General features: G+C 43.0%; 1 protein-coding gene across 2 annotated transcripts in view; it reads right to left on the bottom strand.

The window, feature by feature from the left end:
* Positions 1-3,170: 3,170 nt before the first annotated feature.
* Positions 3,171-17,935, bottom strand: part of rnf152 (ring finger protein 152) — a 34,913-nt gene continuing 20,148 nt past the window's right edge. The window contains exons 2-3 of one of the 2 annotated variants that reach the window (XM_041065766.1): positions 16,959-17,090; positions 3,171-7,835 (exon numbers count right to left, since the gene is read on the bottom strand). In XM_041065766.1, the coding sequence (XP_040921700.1) occupies positions 6,988-7,632 (645 nt within the window). In that variant the 5' untranslated portion in view covers positions 7,633-7,835; positions 16,959-17,090 and the 3' untranslated portion in view covers positions 3,171-6,987. The remainder of the gene's footprint in view (positions 7,836-16,958; positions 17,091-17,935) is intronic. The other variant, XM_041065765.1, reaches the window with a different exon arrangement.

The raw sequence follows: 17,935 nt of genomic DNA, 5'->3' as shown, positions 1-17,935 counted from the left end.
GATCGTCCACATAGACCTCAGGGTCCAGGACTCCGGTGTACATGGAGTATCTCAAATGCATGACAGCACTTTTATCAGGCCATGCGTACGCAAATTTAGTGCACAGAGAATTATGTGTTGTTTTGGGGGTTTTTTTTGACCCCATTACCAAGTAACCCAGTTTTAGTTCAGCACATCATGAATACTTAAAAATATCCTTTATCCTCTCACTCAGGTTTGCTCGATGTTGAGTTAGTGGATGATAACCTAAACATCAGCCACACCATAGCATTAACTGTATGGAAGTCATGATGTGTAAAATAGTGCGTGAGGTGTACAGTGAAATGTGTCTTTGAATACACAACTCCTGATCAGCTTCTTCACGTTTTCAGGATCAGTCTCACGTAATGAAAGATTAACCGAGTCAAGCCAGAGTCTGCTTAAAAAACATCAAATTCAACGTCCTGTAAATGGTTTTTTCCAAATTGTTCTCCAAATTTAGCTTCTGGTTCTTGGTGGGTTTTTTTTACTTTGTAATACAGCGGGTTATTATCAGGCACAAGGTTCAGAAATCTAAAGCGTTCCATAAAAAGCTCTCAATCAAGCCCTTCAATAGGCGCTGGCCTCCAGAAAAAAAGATTAGCTTCTGAATTTCATGAGTGTGGGTTGATTGGTAGCGTTCTCCCGCACGCTGGACGCTGTCAAAATGCAAATGAGGGACTTCATCCCCTGAAAACCCACCAGCCATCAGTTACCGGAACAGAATTAGGGTCGCATGTATGCAAGTGCAGTTACCCGCACATGCAGACACACACAGAGACACACTAATTAACCTGTCATTACCCACACCTGCACTCCAAAGGAACGATCACGAGGAACATAATTGATTCTCCCCCTCGTCTGTGTGCTGAATTCACCTGTTAAGTGAGGGTCGTTTTCTGAGGCTGTCATATTTCAATTTGTTTGATTATCCTGGGGTTAAACAGCAGCTACTGTCTGGGAAGCAGGACTGAGAGCTGAGACGTGAGCATGCAAATCGTTAGGGATCGTTTTATTGCTGTTCTGGCTTTCATGTGGGAAATTTCAATATGTGGGGACATCATAACTAAACACAACTAACCAAACCTGGCGCTGAAGAAATACAGGCCTTTAAAGCTTTAAAACACAATGGGAAATGGGTGTTTTTTGTTTTTTAAATAAAGAATTCCTGTCTGTCTCCCTAAAAGCTAAAACGACAGTTTCACCCCTGTAAAATAAGGTTCCAGGTGAAAAACATGCTCGTGCTGTACAGCTCTGCCTCCCTGAACCTGTCCTTTTAACGTAACACACACCTTCCTCTAATCCTTTCACATATTTAAGTTTTCAGTTGCCTGACACACTGTAGGAGTATTCTCTGAAAAATTGATATTGCTTTTATTCACTCCGTTGCACACTGTCACCCAACACTGCCTCCTACAAATAGGAAACATAACTTTTTTTTTCTTTTTTCCCAGCATAAGGAAAAGAAGTCTCATCTGCTCGCAGGCTTCAACAGATGACAGCCTCCCGAGCTTATGCCAAGAATCCATGATACATCCTCGAGAGCGCTCACATCATACAGCGATACAAGAAAATAGTTCCTGTGACAGACCTGGCATCAACTCTGTTTGAGAAAAGGTGCAAATGAGCAGCCGTCCAGGTGTGAATCAGGAAACTTGGAGCGTGGAGTTAGATTTGATTTTCAGTATTACATGAGTAGGGCCAGAATGACCTGGTTGGTAGCACTGCAGCCCAAAGACATGCATACTGGGTTAAGTGGTGAATCTAAATTGTCTATATGTGTGAATGTGAATTTAAATCTCTGAACTTGAATAACTTTGAAAAAAAAAAATAATATGGGAGTAAAGTTGCCCTCAGTTAAAAATCCTGCATGTTAACTAGTTGAACATGCAGGATTTAAATATACAGAAACTGGCAGCGCACTGGAAGGAAACTTTTAATAAAGCTGCAGCTTACAGCATTTTCACATAAACAAGCTGCTGGATAAAAATCCCGAGATCTCTAATCTTTCATTTTCTTGGCTGCATAAATTCTTATTTAAAGAAAGTGAAAACAATATGGAAATTCGAAGAGAGCTCTGCTCGTTTTGTTGGTGCGTGGGAAGAGTTTATGTAGCGTGTCACTGCATTACCGACCCGTCTCCCAGGTACATTACTCTGCAGGTGTGCATGAGTGAAGTCAAATCAGCGGGTAAAATATAATAATGTTTTATTACAGTAGTTGGCAGAACGGCTACACACTCATATAGATGGTGGAAAAATCTTTTCAAGAATAACTGACTGACTGGAAAAACTGCTCTGTGGTCATTAAAGAACCTGTGAATAGCGACGGCCGGTTGTCGCTGTGCAGTCCATGATGAGCGTGGTCATTATTAGCAGCTGCTGCCTGCGAGGAACAGAGGTGTTGTTCTGCAGCAAAGCCGCCTGCAATTGGTCCCTGGAGACTGTTAATTACCTCCCTGACACTATATCAATAAATATTTGAGAAGAAAAGAGGTTCCTGAGGGTAAACAAAGAGTGCCTGCTTTTCCTCCGAGTTCACTCAACTGTGAAATATGGGACTTCGATAAATGAACCTACAGGGAATAAGCTTTTTTATCTTCCAGTGGGGTTTATTTGTTTAAAAACAGAAACGTTTAAGAGGTTATCTGTGCTTTTCCAGTGTTTCTCTACAAAAAAGGACGTTTGTGTTGCAGCTGAAAAGGGAAAAAAAAAGGGCTAATAAAACACTTAAATTTAAAATAAAGACGGCTGGAGCCCCTGTCGTTCAGATTCAGAGCGTTTGCTTTAATAACCATAAACAGCTGCTGCTTGCGTCGTCGGACCTGACACAAACAGGAAACTACAACAGGAACTTCACAGCATTTTACAAACACACAGGCACAGAAATGACAAGCCTCCTTTCTACGCGTCTCTAGTTGTCACTCTTTGAGTTTGTGTAAAAATGTTGCACAGGGCAGTTCAATGAATTTGAAAAACGACAGAGGACAGGAAGGAGACTCAGAGGCATGATATTCCTTCAAAGATGAGTGACACGATGAAAAGGCTGAATTTGTGTAAAAAGATCAGGTGGTTAAGAATATTCTCTCTCATCTTTACTGATCTTTCAGTGAGGTGTTTAACTTTATGTGGAAAATATGAACAGGTGTATTAAAAAGTGTGAATCCAACACTGGGATTATTAAACAGGCTTCTACCATTTTTAAATCAGTTGCCACATATTTCCTTTTTTTTTTTCTTTTTAAATGTATCAGGCTGAAAAAAGAACAAACAAGGCTGATTTGTTTCTCCATCCCCCCGCTGCATCATGTGAGGCGCCTCATTCATGATGGATTGGTGAAGGGAAGAGACTTAAGAGAGGTTCATTTATCATGGATGGAGTGAACCCTGCATGTGACAAACAGCAGGAGCATGTTCCAGCTGTTCACACTCATTCAGACTGTTGTGTTTGTATGCTTCGATCCAATTTCTAAAATGTGTTTAGAATAATTTAGCGTGGAGCTGTGTATTCTCCGCACACCCCCTCAGGGTCACAGTGGAGCACATTGTGTGTGATGTACTGTACTTGTGAGTGTAAAATCCCACAATGAACACTTAAGACTGAGTATCTGGCAATTAACTCTTTATACTTTGATTTTTTTTTTTTTTTTATTCACTTTCCCAATGGAAATACTCTAAAACTGTAAGATCAAACATGTATTAGTACGACTTTTTGATAACACTTTACTTTAATCTTGCTTCAGTGAAAAGTATATTCTCATTAATAAACTGTTTCTAACACGATATAATGTAATTGTAAGCAGATATGTGATCAAAAGTGCATTTGTCAACAATTGTGACTTCAGGCACCAGTAAGTGGCGGCTGGTGTATAATGAATATATAATATAGTGAACAGCAACAAAGCAAAGTACAGATGTAATAATGTAAAATATGTCTTCATGGGATTATGAGTTATAATTGTAGACAAATACTAAATCATGTCTGAATATCTGCTTACAGCTACGTTAAAGTGCATAAAACATTTATTAAATCTATATTTTTTTTTCTAACATGGGGTTTGTTGTAACTAATGACTTAAGACTTAATGAAACATTTTTTAACGCTTTATAGATCAGTAATAACACATTGATAACTTGTGTGCCAGGTAAATGATGGATGATTTAAAGTATTATTTTATTATTATTCTTGTTGTTATTATTATATTATGTTATTAAAAATAGAGGACTATATCCACCACCTGAAAAAAATTTCCACAACCTGGCAACCTATGAGCTCTTTAAGTGGCTTATTACAGAACTATGCATTAATTCATGATCAATCAGGCATTAATAAATACATTATTTACAACATAAGCTCCTTACAAAGTATGTTTTATTTCAGTCTTAATAATAGTGACAGTGACAGAGAATCTACTTTATTTTGGAGGGATTTCCTGTATCTCTCGGGTGTTAGTTATCTTGGGTGAAGCCCTGTTAGAGAAACCACTTCAACCTCAAGTGCTGAGAAATTACCAAGTTTTTCTTTTTTTTTTTATTAGAGCTCACAGAGCGCTGAGAGCGAGGAGCTAAAAATATTTCACACTCTGAGCAAAGGAGCACCGAACTTCAAAAGGGTTCCCAGCACATTCTCACAGCAACAGCAGCAACATGTCCCACATGAACCAGTTCAGCTGAACTTAGCTCAGCCTCTCGCTGCATCTGCAAAGTAAACAGTTGCCCTGTTGTGGTCCAAACGCCTTTTCAAAAGAATATTCATGTGCAGGAAGCCTTGAGCTGCAAAATGGCTGAAGTATGTTTTGATCACAGTCTGATTTCAGCGTCCGTTTGTGTTTAAGAGGGAGGAAATCTCAGACTTTGCTTTGGTGGCAGGTGGTGAATCACGCTGAGATGTGATGTTGAACCAAATAATAAAAAAAAATAGCCAGTTTGAACAAAATCAAAGAAAAGTTGTGTTTTTTAATTTTAAGGAATACAGCTGGGAGGAAACTTTAGACTTTGGTTTAAGGTGGTAAAATGATGCCGATCAAAAATCAAAGTTCCTGTAACTTTTAAAGTCTCCTTTTTAACAGTGAATGACTGGATCCTCAAAAGACGTTAAATTAATCAAGGAATAATTTTTAAGTGAACAAATAGATATATATGTTTATATGAAACACATTGGTGCAGTTTACAAGCATTGTTTTTTCCTTTCTCTCCTCATGTTGTGTCACTGTGTGGTGTGTCATGCCAACTCTGAGTGCCCTGAACCCAACTAATAACCTGCCACGTTTCTTAAAGAGCGGACACACGAGCGCGCTCGCTAATCTCAGATCAGAAGGAAAACATGTCAACAAAAGAAAATTATCAGAAAAAGACAAAATTACAATCATTGTGTTCGCGATGAGGCTGCTGTACAAAAGAGTCCACCCTGTTTGCGTGTGCTGTAACGATGCAGTAAACAGACGAACTGCTTGCCTCAACATATGAAAGTGAAAAAAAACAAAGAGAAACCTCCATCTCTGCGGATTCCAGAGATATTCAAAAGCAGATAAATCGATACAGCTGTCATTAACTGCAGCCCTGCAGCGCCCGCCCACTGCTGACCCGTTACTGACCCGCTGCTCACACACATAAACACACACCATCGCACTGTTGAGCCCATATATCCACCAGGTTCTAAATTAAGGGAAGTATTAAGATGAGGAGTCGATAGTTTGTGGGCTGCCGGCGAAGGCCTGTTCTAAGCCGGAGAGTCCGTCTTCAGAGGACGATTGTGGTCTGAAGGAGGTCAGGGTGAAAAGCACATGGACAAGTTAGTAATCGCTGGGGGAGCATCTGTGGGAAAACACAAACAAATGGATGCACTGAAAAAACTAAAAACAAGAATGCTTTCCTGACGGAGGCTTCTGCCAAATGTCAAGTTTTCTACTGTTTTTATTTAAAGGAATATTCTGACATTTTGGCTTATTGGTTTTCCTGCAGAGAGGTAGATGAGAAAACGGATACCACTCTCTTACATCTGCATTAAATGCAGAGCTGGAGCCAGGAGGCCAGGTGATGTTGAACCAACAGACCAAAATCCAAAGATATTCATTTAGCAAAACAGAAAAAAACAACAAATTCTCACATTTAAGAAGCGGGAACCATCAAATGGCAATTTTGCTTATGAATCAGGTTTTTCCAATCAACAGATAATTTCAGCAGTAATTTATATTTTACGTTTTTCACTCAGCTGAATAATATGCTGGCCTGTATGAACACTACAGACCATGTTTCGTATTTTTTGACAACATGGAACCATCACACACACAGTTTGTCTGTGAAAAAAAAAGAAAGAGAAAGTAAAAGCTGTGTTGATTCTGAGTTTCTCAGGCGACTCAGATGGGACGTGGATCCTGCACAGTTAATTCCTGCAGCATCAGAGAATGGAGAGCAGCCAGCTCCGGACTCTCTGTACTGCAGCACCAGCTGGAGACACCACACTTGGAACCTACACTCATCTAAACAACACTATGACAACTGATGTACTTCTACAAACCACAGACTAAACAGGCAATCCAACCACTGAGTGCGAGTGAGTGTCAGACCGGTCCCCCGGCCAAAAACGTATCAGCTGGTCCAAAAAACAGATCTGGAGTAATTCCCAAAGCGTTCTTTCAGAGGAAATGGAAGGACAGGAAAAGGGTGGGAGTTGGAGGACCAGCAGAGTGCTGTTGGACGAGAGGAAAGTGAAGGTTTTTTCGTGTGTTTCCATTTTAATTTCAGTCTCCCAAATAAAAGAACTGGGACATAACGGCAGACCATGTGTGATTCTCCTTCTTGCCCTCGTCGTCTTCATCTGTGTCTCTCTACGTTGCTCTGTAGTTTCCTTGGATGCCCATGATGTGAGTCTAATCGCCCCTCCACAGCAGAGTCCTGCCTTGAGGAGGTTAGCAGGGCTAGTGGGGGAATCCAGGGGGGTCTGCAGCAGTCCGAGCAGCCTCCCCCTGCCCTCAGCCGCAGGAGATGACAGTGAAGCGTTTGGAGATGCAGGACATGTTGTGCAGTACAATGCCCAGGAGGAAGAGCAGCACGCAGGCCACCAGGATCACGGTGCACACGCCAGACCACGTGGAGCCCTTCCCTCCTCCTCCGACCGGGCCAGTAACTCTCCTCTCACTCTCGCCTCCTTCTAGCCCTACCCCCACGCCCTCTAAACCCATAGCCAGGCCCAGAGGCTGCTGCTCAGGCATGGTCACCACGGTGACCCCTTTCTGCTGGCTGCCAGGCAGGAAGCGACATCCCAGCTCCCCTGGCAGGCCGAGCGCCCGCTCTTTGGCAACGGGCAGAGGCAGCATGTAGCAGCCATTGCTGGGGAGGCGGATGAAGACGGGCGTGTGCTCAGAAGCATGAGGGATGGCAATGACAGTGATGATGTCCGGGTCGTCCGGGAGCTGGGAGACGGACAGACCTGGCGGGAGCTTGGTAACGCCACGGCACCAAGGACAGCGAATCTCCTTCTGGCTGCTGCGCATCTGGGTTAAACACACCGAGCAGCACGTGTGTCGGCAATCCAGGAGTTTGGGCCGCCGGCGCGGGCTGTAGTAGTTAAAGCAGATCTGGCACTCCAGAATCGAATCCTGGGAAAGAGTCTCCATTTTGGAACGGTGGGCAGGTGGTCCCCTCTATTATTATACTCACCAGCCGATATTTTTAGAGAACCTCAGTCAAAAACAAACCGATCTAGCAGAAATGTTGCAGAGCTCCAAGTGAAGTTGGGAAAGCACAGCTGGCTCCGATGATTGACGGTTCACCGCCGTCCACGACTTCACAGCCCTCTGGTGGCAGCATGGTCATCCATCTGCAACAGAAGATGAACAATGATGTTCCTTGGTGCTTATGAAATTATATGAAAAACTACAGATGCTTCTGTGCACTAAAAACTAGTATATTTTAGAAGCAGATGATGTGTTTTGTATGAAAAATCTTATACTACAAAGTAACTGTAGCTGCCATCTAAATGCCGTGGAGTAAAAAATTCAAAATGTCATGAAGTAGATGCATAAAGTGGCGAGTGTGAGTTACTTTCCACCCATGTTTGTATCTAAACAGATTAAACTCGACATCTTGTAATGATCGCTTGACACCAAAAATCCCAAAACTTCAATAATAGGAACAAATGGCAGATCACAGACGACTGATTTCACATTCAGGCCTGAACGAGGGAGAGACAGAGGTCAGACTAACACAATGCATCACGAACAATAGGGAGTCATTATTATGTACGGCACATATCGTACATATCAGCAGCCAACTGCGGCAAGGGCGAGTTCATGAGACCCCTCGCCTCAGTATCTGTGTTAAGTATGGCTTATTCTTTTAACTGTCTCCTTCAGGCCACAGACTCCATAAACAGTTTCTTCCTCCTCCTACTCTTCTTGCATAATCACGTCTACCGTGTTAATCCATGCGGAAGCTGTGATAGTTTGCTTTTACAGATGATTAAACCCTGTCAAAATAGCACCAAGGAAACAATGAATACCAAACAGGGCCCCGCCGACTTTATATTTTATTTTTCGCCCAAATTGTCAAGTGTGAAAACTGCTGAGGAGGGAAGACGACTAGGTTTTTCTTTCCCTTTCCCTCGGCTGCCATCTCAACCGGAGCCGGTGTCCCTCCGGGCACGACTGTGGGTAGACAGCTAGAGTGAAGAGTGAGACAGATGGAGGGGGAAGAGATGGAGAGAAAAGCGGTGATAGAAATGGAAAAAGATGACCACTGATGGCCCTGCAACGCCGCACATCTCAGTCTCTTATCAGAAACAAGATCTCAGGCAATTAAACTTCTCATAGCACCCTGCGGGGACACCGACGTGGCAATGACAGATTAGACTGTGTCCACACCAAGCTCGCCTGGAGCAGCTTATTTAGTCTGGAGTCCTTTATTTTGGTTCATTTGGACGACGGGGTGATCACATTCGACCTTGGGCGGTGGTAAATAACTGCGCCAAGACAAGGTTTAGGATTTGATAACATTTTATCAAACCAAAATCCCACATAGACCCTGCTTATCAAATCTGAATCCTTTCGAAAAACATTTCATTGATTGACTGATTCGCCATTATCTAAGTAAAGAACGTCCCTGCAGCAGAATAAACACGTTAGTCTTGATGCCCTTGTCCTTCGTCCATGTCCTTCAGTTCTTTCTGGGGGATCCTGATGCATTCCCAGGCCAGATGGGATACATAATCCCTCGAGCATCAAATCTTAACATCTGAGCAGGTGGAACAAGCAAACCTTGGGCAAGTTCACTCAAAAACTGACTTCAAATGATTATTTGATGATCAAAATGGTTGCAGATTAAGATGAAGTTGATAGTAACAGTGCAGACAGTGACCCAGGAATGCACAGTTTAATGGGACAGATGTTTGGTCGTGTTGGAATCGTACTGCACTTTGCTTCGGACATTAAAGAAAACCAGGTGTTCTCACACCTTGACGTGCTTCAGGAGAATAAGTAGTCGAGTGAATCCTCGTTAGACTGCTCAGGTCTACAGTCTGTGTTCGTCCACATCATCCACTTCTCCGCTCAGCCGCTTCCTCACTCTGCCCTAAGCAGCACCATCACCAGCCCCCCCGGGGGGAAAACACTCCTTCCCCAGCCGGGTCCGGAGGCCAGGCGCTCCACTCCTCCTGTCTCCTCGCTCCGCACTCCCCTGGCTGACCTAGTTTCTCCACACGTTACGGACTCAAAGTCGAGGGAAAGTGCGGAAAAATCCTGGTAGTTTTCTGGAGAAGAGAGGAGAGAGGAAAACGAGCAGAGGGAGGCGGAGGCAGAGAGAGAGACCTGCCCTTGAGGGGGCGAGACAGCCCTGGGTATTACTGAATCCTTTTCCCAAAGATAAGGATTAGCTTTGATCTTGACATAAATGCTTTGTGGCTCAATATTCCCATACACCCAGCTGCTCTCTCTGGCCCTCCCTCCTTCTTCCCCTCTGACTGAAACTTCTCTACTTTATACCAATTCTTCATATTTTTCACAGAGTGACTTCTTTCATTTTTTTCCCCCTCAGTCTTTTACTTTCCTCAATTACCTGTCCACTCTTTTTCTACGAGTCGAGGAACAGTCAAAAGTGTCAGGAGAAAAAGGAAATAGTAAGGGAAACAGAAAATGTGTCAAGAATAAGTAAAAATAAAATTGATAAGGAAAACGTGGAAGGAACTTAAATTGTTCACATGCACTTTAAATGACACATTCTGCTGCTTTGTACCAGACTTTCTCATTTTTATTTTGTAAATTTTTTTGTTTACTGTGCCTTATTCTATTTATTTTATTTTTTTTGCATGCCTTTTTATCTTGAGTTTGTGGATACTGCTGGATTCTGTGAATTTCCCCCCGGGGATGAATAAAGTGTCTGTCTGTCTGTCTTAAATGAATACTTGATTATCACAGAAGCTGCAGATCAATTTCCTGCCTATAAACGAATAAATGAATTGGTCTGCTGTCGCCTCATTCAGCAGGATATACAGTATATCACAAGCTCATCTAATCACAGGTTTGGTTCGATGTGACACAGTAGTGGCTCAGACGAAGGAGATCAACAATCCAACGTGATTTTTCACCAAACCTGCCGAAGACAATAAGACACCTGCTCTCTGGGAGCGCTCTGAGGTTATGAAACAGCAAAGAGCAACTACGGCAGCAACTTAACAATATGATTTATTGGTTCAACTGAGCTGTAACCAGGGCAACCTGGCTTACCGGCGAGAGCTCAGTTTGTGACCCATTTTCTGTCACACCTACAGAGAAACAACAAAATGTCAGTGAACCGGTGCAGGAACTGGTTTAAAAGAGCTGAGATCCACAACCAGATCTGGATAAATACATAAATAAGCTGTGTGAGGTCTATTTCTATAAAACCATAATAACCTTAATAATTCTACCTGGTGGCATCGACAGGGGAGGAGTGAAGGATGTGTGATTTAGTTATGATGCAGAGTGACCGAACGTCAGCCTCCACCACCCCAACATGCCTGTGGACCACTGGGAGTAGCCAACAGAAAACACACACACACACACACATGCACAAAAGAGAGGACTGAATAGAAGGACACACTTACAGAGACACACACACTCCCTCAGGGCCTCCACACACAATCAGCCGAGGAGAAAGTGCACTCGTCCTAGCAGACAGAAGTTAAAAATAACCACCACAGCCAGAAGTACACGCATGCACAAATACATACACACACACACACACACACACACACACACACACACACACACACACACACGCACACACATACACACACACACACACACACAGACACACACACACAGCTCCACCCAGCTCGATGTAATAAACTACCTGGTAGCAGCAGGGGGAGGTGGGCTGTGAGCAGCATGGAGGAGAAGCTAGTTAATCTATGAACCCTGAGGTGGTCTGAACCGGTGAAATGTCAGCGAGATGATGATGATGATGATGATGATGATGATGATGATGATCATGTACAGTGTGATCAAACTGTTCATATGATGCATGTGAACACTGGTTTGTTATCGGATTATCACAAATAAATAACATCTTAGGCCATTAGCACCCGTTCCCTCAAACTCTGGTTAGTTAAGTATTGTTAAAAAAAAAATGGAGGCAGGATATTTTATACATGAACAACAAACTCATCGTTCATTCTTGATCTTAACAGCAGCAGCTTTTTCTTGTAACTTTCAGCCCGTCTTTTCCAATATACCATCCTTTACTCCCAAAACGTTTTCATCTGTCCAGCCTTCATCTGAGATTAAACACCAGAGGAACTGACAGGAGCAAACACGCTTTGACATGGCAGGAAAATTAAAGCTGAACGGCTCCATTTGGAGTCTTATATATATTCCATTATGCTCCAATGGCCATTCGCTCATTCAAATGACAGATAAATGCACTGTGCGCTGATGCAGGTGTTGCATGTGCTGGCTTTATGCTTCTTGCTTGTCACTTCTGGATGCTAAAGTGTGAAATGAATCTTAATCTCTCTGTTTTCACTTGTCATGAAAACAATTCATCAGGGAATAAAAGCCAATGCGGTCGATTAATCTCACACATGGGATTTTTCACACATGTATGCTACTGTGCAAACAAACATGCCAAATTAAATGTGTTCTGCTCTGCATAGACATGATTGTGGGCCGTGTGCTGAGCCACTATTTGCATATAGCTGGTGTGTCGAGTTCCTCACCCACACATCAGAACGTTGGACGGGAGTCAACGCGGCTCCTCCAGAGAACATTTAGCAGCTACAGCAGCCATGAAGGAGCTGCTGAGGCTAAAGGGCAACGGCACAGCTCCTTCAGTGCTTTTTATGCTCCACAGTCACACTGTGTGTGTGTCTGTGTGTGTTAATCCAGAACTCATCAATTAACTTAAACTGCAGCCCATTTTTCATATACATTTCATGTTAACCGCACAGGCGAGAAGGACAAAGAACAGTCTGTCCTTGAAAAGAGGCTACAGCCTATAGTATGGATGTGTGTGTTTTAAGTGTAGTATGTCTGTCTCTGTGAGGACAGGGTTTCTGAAGCGGAGACTGTTACAGCAGCAGGTTCATGCCTGTGGTTTTAGAAGTATCACATATGGGTCTACGATCCTGTGACCACTTACTTTTGGCCATTGTCAGTGTGTCTGTGTGTGTTTTAGCTTAAACTACGTGTACGATGCCTGATAGCACTGAGAGCTTTTCGGTATATTGTGATGTTGTGAGTGCACTGTGCGATGCATCCTGCTTTGTGTGCGGGCTCGGCACAGATGGAGCCCCTGATGGAGGCCTGTGCAGCCGACCACTGCAGGACACATTATGGCAATTTCCAGCTTGAGGAGCCAGCGAGCGTCACAGCTGGCAGGGCTGCTGGACGGGCTTGGCCCCCACAGATCTGCCCGAGTGTGACAGACCGTCACACTAACTCCTGCACCGCTGGGAGGCCACCCAAGCAAAGAAGGCTGGCAGGAGGAGAGCAGTGGTCGTCTCCAGGTATTTGGTTTCATTCTCTAAAGCCAGTATTTGGCTGCAGACGACCTTTTCCGGGCTTAAAAAACAACAAATGCACCCAGGAAATAGAAAAGAGAGGCAATGCTGATTGAAAAACTTCTCCTTAAACACATATAACATTTATTATAACCACTGTGACTGAGAGAAGTGTTTTCCTTGGCTAGATAATGAGATAACAAGCGAATTAACACAAACAAGCAACATTCTTTAGCAAAACAGAGATGAAATGTATAAAACGGAATTAGTTTACAGCAGTAAACCTGTCAAGTTAAGGTGGTATTGAATGGAGAATTGGATTTATTGTTTACAAAAGCAATCCAGTTACACAAATTAGCTTTGAAAAGCTGTTAAAGCTTTCCCTCAATCGGGTTTCCCAAAGATAAAAACACAGACAATGGAGCTTCACAGCGGAAAATGTTCCATTGATCTGAAACATCACCAGTCAGTCCCTCAAACCGTGGGGGACTCTTTCTATAGTGCCAACATTCAGCCATCGTAAAACAAGAAATCCATCAGAGATGGAAGTTTCTCCTTTTCAACAGACGAGAATGAAAAGGGTTTTGAGTGAGACAGACGACCGACTTCCCCAAGAAAAAAAATAATAAGCTTGTTTCTCTCAATTTAACTGTTTTCATTGCTTTTTTGTTTCACCTTCACTTCTGATGAATTATAAAATCGAGACCTTTTAAAGCCGAATTCACGTTCATAAACGGCAACATGTGGAAAACAGGGTAAATACTCCTGTGTTTGTGTTTGCTACGTGTCAGGTTGAGCTCACATACCTGTTTGCTTGTGAGCGGCACAGTGCTGATGCTCCTACACTCTTCCCATCAATCCTCAGCGAGGTCACACAGAGTCCAAAAAAACTCTCATCAGCAAAACAAATCGCCGGCCTTCTGCGCTCTTTGATGAAAGGCATCTCTACACTGAGAAACTGTGCAATTTTCAAAGCAGATGAAAGAGGTGAATGCTGTGATTTCAGCAGCCTGAGGCCTGATCTCCATCTACAGATTCGAATAAAGATCCAGGAGGCCTGAGATAAAGGCGAGCACGGCGGCTCTGCCCAAACTTCAAACAGCTCTGACACTTTTAATTAAGCTAATCTGTGACGCAGCTGCGTATGGAATCTATGTAAATGAGGATGATTTTAAAACTATCAACTGTGGGACAATAGTGCTGTCAACATTTTCGAAAAATAAAAATCACACCCTGAAAAGTTCAGCCAATATTTCAAACACAAAGATGATGTCTCGAAAGCATTTCATAAGCCGGAGTGGTCTTTAGATGACTCATAACTTTAACTGCAGCCTGCAATGTGCTTTTTCATCTCATGCCAGAAATCATTTTGTAAGAGCAGGTTTCATTTCTTCAGATGGAGTATATCTCGCCACTTCTATTCACTTATTAAATAACAGAGCTCACCACAGAGAGAGTGATAAAATTTACAGCTAAGGACAGGCCCCGGGCTCCGTCTCTCCACAGGAAGTGGCTCTAAAAAGACGTCTGAAATTCAGTTTTATGGAAAAGAGCTTCAGGTTTGTCTGATCTGCCGAATCTACCAGGAAGTCTGAGTTTGTGCTCTTTACGTCTGACAGGAAGTGGTAAATAAGAAGCATTCCTGGCGAGGTGTTACCTGAGAAGGCAGATTTTAACACTGTGCATCTAACCAGCACGGGGACAAGCAGCAGGCAGCGAACGCACCCCAGCCCCTGCTCCTCCAACTGAGTACGAGATCAGTTGCACACCAGCAAGCAGCACAGCAGGAGTGTGTGTGTGAGAGCGCGCATGGATGTTTGTGTGCATGTCCGTGTGCTTGAATGTGTGTTTCAGTGTGTGTGTGTTCGTATCGCTTCCATTGCACAAGCATAAAGAGACACAGCTTGAGTTTTTAAAAAGCTCAGCAGGTAAACGTTTGGGGGTAAAAAAAAAAAAAAAAAACTTTCACTCAACCCTTAAAACCGTCCGTTTAGACATTCATCACACGTTACGGCTTCTGTTCAACCTGTACCTCGACTCGCATATCTATCGCACTCACGGCAACGCTGCGAGCTAACACTTTGAAGAGTCTATCAGTCAATTTGAACCACAGATGTAGAGATGTAGCAGGTTGCTAGGAGACAGAAGTTGTCATATCAGTGCTGTTTTGTCAAAATCTTGCTCTCAGGTTCTCGGGGACGAGACCAGAGGTTTGCAGAAGTGACGAGGTGGCGGCGCGGCACATTTTTAGAGTTGCCCTGAAACCGTTTCATGTCACCTTGTCACCATTAACACCTCAACGTCGTCGCTGGTGCTTTGACACGTTAATTAAGGGCCAACCCAAACAAGGCAGGCAGGCGCCATCATCTATTCCACAAAGCAATCTCCCTCCCACACCCACACACACACACACACACACACTTTCTGACAACTTAATTTTACTCAAAGTCTTAATTCTTGAGCAGCTATTTCCATACTGACGTTTCATAGAGATCAATCAACATTTTGCCTGTGACTTTATGCTGCAATTGGAGCAGAAAATGCAAACAATGCATGTTCAAAATGATCTAAATCAGAGCAACAGGAGACGATAAGAGGACATACGATTAAAATCCTTCAAAAGCACAAACTAAACCAACTCACCCAGAAGGCAACCGCTCAGCTGTGACGCCCAAATCGTAAACATGATCATCCCAACAACGTGGAGAACAACAGTATCCTTGTTTTTAGATTAAAAAAAAAACATAAGCCTAACGCCTAACATGCTCAGGAGACAACCTGTCCTAACAATCAGACTCGTCCTCCTCTCCGTACATGGAGGCCTGAGGCAGTAAAAGAGTCTTTAAACCTGTTTTTCCGGAGCAGAGAGAGGATCCACTCAGCTGTTTTTACAGAGGAATCTCAGGGTCAGACACACCTACAGCTTGTTTTCTTGGTGCAGGCTATGAAGCCTGTCAGTGTTGGTGCGTGGGTCACACCAAGGTAAACGGCTGTAGCTTCGCTTGACAGAACCTCAGCGGAGACAAAATTTCTGTTTGAACGAATGATTTCATTGATTCTGCTTTGGCCAAATATTTAAGAAAAATAATGGTAGTATAATAAGAAATATACAATTATAAAGCAGTTGTCACCTTTATATCAATAAAAACACACTACTACTCTCAAATGACACCGTAAAATGTCCCTTATCCTTCACTGAGAGGCACATATGCTTCCATATTATCCAATAGCGGGTTTAACCTTCATGCATTAATTTCCTCTGCTGTATGAGTCATATTTAAATGGAGGATTATTTCCCTTTCGGACTGAAGTTCTTCCCATTAGCTCTGATCGTGTCGAAACCTCACCGAGCATTTCAGAACAGCTACTTTCCATTTAATGCAATCAAGATTTAAAATGCCAATTAAACACGGGGAAAATCATTCTGAGTATCATGAAAGGACACAAGGAGGTTCAAGTACTCCAACACGGCTGTAGGTCGGTGGAGTGTGTGCTGTTGCCAGGCAATGGAAAGCAGAAAAAATCAGTCTTACGACCAAACAACAGTCACGTTTAAAAAAAAGATCCTACAAATGTAGTGAAGCAGCCACAACAGCATGCAGCATCCTCTGTCAATGACAGGCTGTGTTCAGTAATCCATACTGTGCAAACAGCCTGCCTGCAGTCATTAAAGGGACACAGGAATCAGCACAGAGTAAACAATTACATCGCTTCGTTTTCGATCTGCGATCAGCCGCATGAGGAGGATGTAAACAGTCTTTATCTGAGAACACTAGCCTAACACAAAAGATGATTAATGTGGCCGGTGTGTGCAGCAGAAGCTCGGTCTGAGGCCTGAAAGACGCCTTTTAAGGCCGTGGACAGCTATTAGCCTCGTAATTGGATTAGATGTCCGTTCATTTTATCGCAAACTGCATCCGAGGTTACACGCGTGAACATTAGAGTCACCGATCCCAGTGATGTTCTTACTTTGATATTTTGAGGGTGGGTTTGTTTGCTGTCTTACCAGAGGTTGATGGAGGTCTCCTCTGAGTGATCGGTGGACAGACTGGTGTGGGATGATGCAGGAGCTGGAGGTGAAGGGAAGCTGCTCCTTTGTGCCTACAGAAGAGAAATATTCATTAGTTTAACTTCAGAATTAATTTATTTACATGCCACATTTTCTTAGCAGATATCTAAACCACTGATGAGCCTCAGTATTCAGAAATCACATGGTTTTGATTCGACAGAACCCGACGCACCAGAAGATGCTGGAAAGACTCGATGCACAACCTGCTCAGCAGCTCAGGCTGATTACAGCGTTGTTGATCAGCCAATGACTCTGTAACACTGCCAGACTTTGGACAAACCAAACAGCCAAACCGAATCCCGATGAAGGGTTTTCGTGCATTGATTTATAATTTTTAAAGTCGCAATCCTTCTGAGACACATTGATTCTTCCTCTTACCCTTAATTATCAGTGAGGAATCACTGGCGACGCTCCATGATTATCAGTCAGTGGCGCTTTTTAGCAGCAAGTAACTGAATATTTCAGGGTAAACTCTCCTCGCTTGGAAGTCCTGGTTTCACTGTCCTTTAAGAAAGCTTTTTTTTTTCTAATAATTTCAACTTTCAAGCAAGCTGAAATACTTCTTTATTCTAATCCTAAATCCTTTGAGTATAAACCAATTAGCAATATTTAATCCCCCTATTTAAAGCGCAAATTGAAATCTTAAAAACAAGGGAAACTGAGCAAACTGCAGTATAGATAGCAGAAATCATTAAGTAACAGCTGCAGTGTCCCTGGAAGGAGAAAGGGACGGAGGTTGTGGTGTAAAAGACATTAAAGGAACTTGAAATGCACATTACACAGACGCAATTAAGGGCTATTTTCCTGAAGGACTAACCGGTGAGCGTAACGATAAAAGGCCGTAAACCAAGGTAAAGTAAGCAGCAGTATTTTCTGT

This window comes from Toxotes jaculatrix, chromosome 20 (assembly GCF_017976425.1).
Source record: "Toxotes jaculatrix isolate fToxJac2 chromosome 20, fToxJac2.pri, whole genome shotgun sequence".
NCBI classification, from domain to species: Eukaryota; Metazoa; Chordata; class Actinopteri; family Toxotidae; genus Toxotes; species Toxotes jaculatrix.
Note: the sequence above shows the minus strand (reverse complement) of the source record. Positions and strands in the feature narration are given on the sequence as shown.